This window comes from Manacus vitellinus, unplaced genomic scaffold (genome assembly GCF_001715985.3).
Source record: "Manacus vitellinus isolate BGI_N305 unplaced genomic scaffold, ASM171598v3 scaffold_108_pilon, whole genome shotgun sequence".
Lineage (NCBI taxonomy): Eukaryota > Metazoa > Chordata > Aves > Passeriformes > Pipridae > Manacus > Manacus vitellinus.
In genome coordinates this window covers 619,029-624,753 of record NW_021938835.1, presented here as the reverse complement: position 1 = coordinate 624,753, position 5,725 = coordinate 619,029, and the positions used below count along the sequence as shown (strand labels likewise).

The 5,725-nt window shown below is 45.9% G+C and overlaps 1 protein-coding gene across 1 annotated transcript; it reads right to left on the bottom strand.

The window, feature by feature from the left end:
* Positions 1 to 3,005: 3,005 nt before the first annotated feature.
* B3GALT5 (beta-1,3-galactosyltransferase 5) lies at positions 3,006 to 5,121 on the bottom strand. Its single transcript, XM_008934741.4, has 2 exons — positions 4,418 to 5,121; positions 3,006 to 3,986 (listed from the first exon to the last, which is right to left on the bottom strand). Exons 1-2 carry the CDS (start codon positions 4,496 to 4,498, stop codon positions 3,033 to 3,035), a joined length of 1,035 nt encoding a protein of 344 aa, XP_008932989.2. The 5' UTR covers positions 4,499 to 5,121; the 3' UTR covers positions 3,006 to 3,032.
* Positions 5,122 to 5,725: the final 604 nt, after the last annotated feature.

Sequence of the window (5,725 nt, the reverse complement as noted above, 5' to 3'; positions counted from 1 at the left end):
AAAGATTTAAGCAAAATGCTTATAGATAGGCCATCAGAGGCTTGGCAACATATAATCAGTGGAAACAGGCTCCAGAATGGGATGGTTTCTTAGACCATTCCTGAGGACCTTATTCCTCAGCAGAGCAGCTGAATTTCATAGAATCACAGAACGGGTTGGGTTGGAAGGGACCATAAAAATCACCTACTGGGCAGGGACATCTTGCACTTGAATTTAGCCCCAAAGATGTAGTGGTAGAGTCTGCAGAAGTGATTAAGAGAGAATAGCACCATCTTCCCAGTTAGTGGCTGTATCCAAGTAATTGGGAACACTCCTGAACTAAAGTAAAAGCCACAGCCAAGAGGTCAAGCAGAACTTGGCCCTCAGGGGTAACTTTTTTTATGCTGATACAAAGCCCCAAACTGCTGGGGTGGGACATATCTTAGTGCCACTCACAAGCAGCCACAGTCCAGGGAAACAACCCAACATTCTGGCTCCTGAAGGGAAACTTTCTCCTCTCCCACAGCCTCAGCCTGAGGGAAGAGCAGAAGCTGCAGGAGCCACCACAGCTCTTGGATGTCAACGCCCCGTGGAGGTGAACAGCTCAACACACCCACATGCAAATGGAGACAAAGATCCCTGGGATTGCACAGCTGGACTGGTCCTGCCAGCTGGGACAAAGCTGGCAGCAGGCACAGAGCTGGAAGTAAGACCTACAAGCAACTGCAGGATTATTATATTATTATTATTATTATTATTATTATTATTTATCAGTAGCTCTGCAGCCGCTCTCAGTACACTCCCTGTCCAGAGCAGGGCGGGGTAATTCCCATCTGGGATGTCACAGCCGTGCGAGGCGAAGGGAAAAAGTGACGACCAGCATTGTGAGGCCTTGAGCCATTTAATTAAGTAAAACCTTATTAGCTATTTTCAATGGTTTAACAACATGGAGGGAGTCGTTGTTTGCCAAGAAAAATACCCACNCAAGAAGAGGCCAAGATGACATCGGGCTGCTTATGCTGTCCCAGCTCACAGATCCTCCATCCCACAAGACAGGGAGTTAGGAAAGACCAGGAAGCATTCCTTTTGCTCACCATTTTTCCATAAATTAAAGGAATAGCCAGCCTGCACCTTGGGCACAAGGGCAGTGAATGGCAAAAGGCATTTCTGCAGGTTACATGGAAAGAACGGGGATTAAAAAGCCTGACCCATCTCACCAGCCGCAAAAGTATTCAGAAAATAGCTGAATTTTAAATAAAACTGAGTTGTTTAAATATTTCATTTATTTTAATAAAATAGTTAAAGTTTAATAAAGAAGATTAAAATGAAGAAGGTTATTCTTCTGCCAAACAAATAAATATATTTTTTTCATCATCAGTGGTCAAAAATCAGTGCATGAGCTCAGGTTACTCCACAGCAGAAGAGAATAAATAATATATTATTACTGTTACTAAACACTTTTCAGATTGGGGCATATTCCTGCTGAAAATATTTGTCCTGCTCTTCAGACACAGGCAAGTAAAAAGAGACACCTGAACAGTCCAACACCCATAAAAATAAAAAGAAACAATAAAAATAAAGTAATAAAATCTCTTTCCCTGTCTTTCCTCCTGCTCCCTCGTGTGGGTGTGTGGGGATGAGCCTTTCTAGTTGTCAAATCTCCTCAGCTCCCAGACCACTTTCCCCTTGGGAACAGCTCCACTTTTACTGCTCCCTGAGAAAAAAAAAATAACATTTCACACATATTACAGGCATTTGCTACTTCTTTGCTGATAAAACTGACCTTTCCTGTGTGAGAAAGAAAATCAAAAGAGGAGCATAAGGCAGGATTTAGGAGCTCCTTTCTCCCTCCTCACAGCCCAAAAGTATTTTTCGCATCTTCTACTGTAAAGACTCAATTCTTTGCCTCTGGAATCTACAAACATCCCAGAGATTTCATGATCTTTGCTTGGGAATGAAAGGAGAAACAGGGCTCCCAGCCTGAGGAATCACTTGAGCACATTATCCCTCTGGGTCTTGTTTAAAAGACAAAAATCCTCCTGTCTTCTCCCTCACGTGCCCAGTTTCTCACAGCAAAAAAATGTCTAAATCACCTTAAGTGACTCTAGTTTAGCCTTGGGAAACCATTTACAGAAGCTTTCAGGCAATCAAAGTGAGCCACAAATATAAAAGGTGTCTCTGGGGTCTATTTTAATCAAAGACACCCTCCACTGGCTCCACCACAGGTATTTTCAGCAGGAGACACATCCAAAGGAACAGATGAAGCAGCTTTACATGTTCACCAGGTGACCTGCAGTCGCCAAGGTTGTCCCGAGAGCATTGCATGGGAAAACTCTTCCATCTCTGCAAAAAAAACCCTGTGTGGAGACTGAAGGAGGGATCTGTGCCAGGATGCAGCTCTGCCCACACAGAGCCCGCTGCAAGGGCAGGGCTGTGGTTCCCTCTGCCAGGAGAGGAGCATCCTGACAGCTCCAAATACCACTCCTTAAATACCTGCACAGATGGGTGCAGGAATCTATCAGGGGCCACCAGGAGGATGGTGCAAATTTTAGTCTCTGAACAAAAAGTGCTTTGACTTAAGTTTAGCACTGCAGGAACGTTCCCAGTCCTTTAGCAGCAGGATTTGGAGGGCAGGGCTGCAGGCCTGGATCTTCCAGAAAATAATAATTGTGTAGAGAAGGGATGCAATGGAGTGAGTGGGAGAGAAAGGGATTTGCATGTTCTTGGGCAGAAATTGAGAATTTCTTCCTGGAAAGAGTGGCCAGGCCTTGGAAGGGGCTTCCCAGGGACGTGGTGGAGTCCCCATCTCTAGAGGTGTTCAAGGAATGACTGGATGTGGCACTCAGTACAATGGGTTAGTTCATAAGGTCCAAGGGGGGACTTAATGATCTTTTAGGTCTCTTCCAACCTTAATAACTCTATGATTAAAATAACCATTTAAAAAGTCTCTAACGTGCTGGACCTGGAGTTAACTGGGAGTTTTGCTGGGGTCAAGAGCAGCCCTGTAAAAGCAAAGGATTGATTTCAGTGTGTTAATTCCGGCAGGGAAGGTGCTAGAGCACCTCTCCATGGTTTTCTGTCACCAAGTGGTTCCAGTAGCTCAGCTGCTCGGGTGGTTCCACCTCGTGGCACATCACGATTTTCTTAAAGCGGGAAACGGAGAACCTGATCCTTTCTGGAAAAAACGTCTGCTCTGAATGGAGCTCCTCCAGCCTGATTTTTAGTTTGGCAAGGCACAGTCCTATGAACACATCCTCCAGCTTAATGAACGAAACGCTCTCAGAAACATGATAGATCTGACTGGCAACATCACTGGATAAAACATATCCAGTCCCGGAACAGAAGGGTGGGTAGGTCTTTCCTGGATACTCTTCCCTACTCACGTACCACTTGCTCCCTCTTCTTCTTATGGGGTACTCATGCAGTTTTAAAAAGCCTGTGAAGAACCCAGTGGCCTTCTCCTTCCTTAGAAGCAGCTCAGTGAGGTAAAAAACGTTGACAAACACGTCTGTGTCGGTTTTCATCACGAAGCTGGACTGGGAACAAAACCTGTGAACCCACTCCATTCCCATCATGGTCTTCAAAGTCAGGTTGTAGTAAGTGTCTGAGAAGTTCTTTTGGATGATGTCTCTGTACTTTTGGCCCTCAGCAGCGATGTCAGCCTGCTGGCTGGGATCCACAGTGCTTCCCAGGAGGAAATAGGTCACCAGGCGCTTCCCGGCGACTGTCCTCTCCTTGCCCCAGGTCTGCCGGATGGCCATCCTGGCATCCAGGTGCTGGCACGAGGATGCCACAAGCAGGACGAGGAAAGGAGGGTCCTTGTGGCAGTCGATGTCTGGGAGCTGGGAGAAGTTTCCTTCTATCCTCCTGAAAGGCTCTGTGGGGAACAGGTAACCTTGGCTGTTCTCACAGAACACGCAGAACTCGGTCCAGTTGTAAAAAAACCAGAAGCTGCCACAGCTGAGCCCGAGGAGGCAAAAAAACAGCCTGAACTTTCTGAAATCCATCTGAAAGAAGCAGGAAAGAACAGCACATTAATAAAAACAATATCTAATTCCTTTCAGTAGTAACTGTCTCCTTTCAGTGTTGTGCACCAAACCCCCTGCATAGGGATTCAAAGCCAGGGCATCTCTGCTTGGAAGCTGCCTGTTTCAGGGCAGTCAACCACACTCATTTCTCCTCATGCCATCCCCACAAGATGTTCTGCTGGCCATCAAATTCACACTCCTGTTTACTTTAGTCTTCCCCCTAAGCCACTGTATCCTCAGAAACCCACACAAGCACATCCAGGTTACCTTGGTTGATGCTTCAAACCTCCTCCCCATTTTCGGCGTCTCACAAACCATGATTTAGACCCACCGAGCCCGAGTGGAGAAGCAGCAGATATGTGTCCATGTCAGGTGACAGAGAATAACAACAAGAGGGGTTTTTTAAATACCATGGTTCTCCATTTGTGCCTGTGTCCCAGAGCCAGCAGGTGTCCCAGGGGCAGACCCAGCCAGGTTCCTCCCATCCTCATCTTCCTTGTGTCCTGTGGGGCTCTTGCATCGACCCAGAAACTACTCCTGATCTTTGTGCTGGAGGTGCCATGAGTCACATCTTTGAAGCTGGGTCAGCTGCTCAGAAAAAGAAAAGAAAAAAACCCAGCAGTGGGTCACATTGTTTGGATGGTTCAGCTTGTGCAGAGTTTAAGTGACTCACTAGGGCATGCTGAGGTGAGAAGGGGGCTGTTCTGTCCCCCTCTCCTTTTGCATGAAAGAGATCCAAACAATAACAATGTTCACTCATTTATCCTTGTAAACAGATTAATGTGCTGCACATCAGGTTACAAACCTAAATTTTCAGAGAGAGAAAAATTGTCAAAGCAAACCCAAAAAGGTCACGGTGAAAAAAATATTGCACATCTCCATAAATTAATCTGGTGAGAAGAGTTTAATGCATCAGTTACTCACCCCAGTAACCCACAGGCCCACCAACCACTATTTCAGAGCAGTAGGATGGGGCCATTTCCACCTTCCCCCTTCTTAAAGAATTGTACCCGTCTTCCCATCTGAAAACACAAGTTCACAATCCCTAGAGCTGTAGATTTCATGGAAATTTGATCTTTGCCTTCTGACCAGGAGTGTTCTGTGTAGACTCCTCCAAATCACATCAGTGCCCTCCTTCTGCTCATCCATAAGCATTTTGCTTAAATATCTGCTGAGGAGCAAACGAGTTCAGGTTGAAATGTTATGGATTCAGGGAGCCTGTTCCTCTCCTTGCAAAGCAGCTTCCCAGCTGAATTTGAACCAATCTCTGTTCTAGAGGTCATTTTGAACAACATCCAGTCATTTTGCATCAAAACAAATCTTTCTGGTTTCATAGGAAGCCCTTTTGCAAGATGTTATACTTGATTTTTCTCTCCGATGTGAGCCAGAAGTCACATATTTTAATTATCTCAAAACTTTTTACATCTCCCCTTTGTTCCAACCGCAAAATATTTTACGAAGGGCACTGCCAAAAAAAATTACCTGTTTCGTGTCCTAGAGACTTTGCTAAAACTGAACTGGTGGGGTGTTTCATGGCCCTGTGCAGATCCAGAAGTGGTTTGCGTGGAACCCTGGGGTGCAAACAATGGGGGCCACCAGAGTCTGCAGCCCAGAGCTCCTCTGGCACACACATGAAATGAACACATGAAAAAAAGGCTCTGCTCTCATGACACCCCAATTTTGCTGCATCCAGCTCTGAGGCCTCCAGTGCAAGAAGG

Bases quoted from the DNA above. Each gene is read 5' to 3' on its own strand.
- B3GALT5 (XM_008934741.4), bottom strand. From the start codon at position 4,498: ATGAGGATGGGAGGAACCTGGCTGGGTCTGCCCCTGGGACACCTGCTG. The intron at 3,987-4,417 runs GTATTTAAAAAA...TGCTTCTTTCAG, and splicing joins GGCACAAATGGAGAACCATG to ATGGATTTCAGAAAGTTCAG.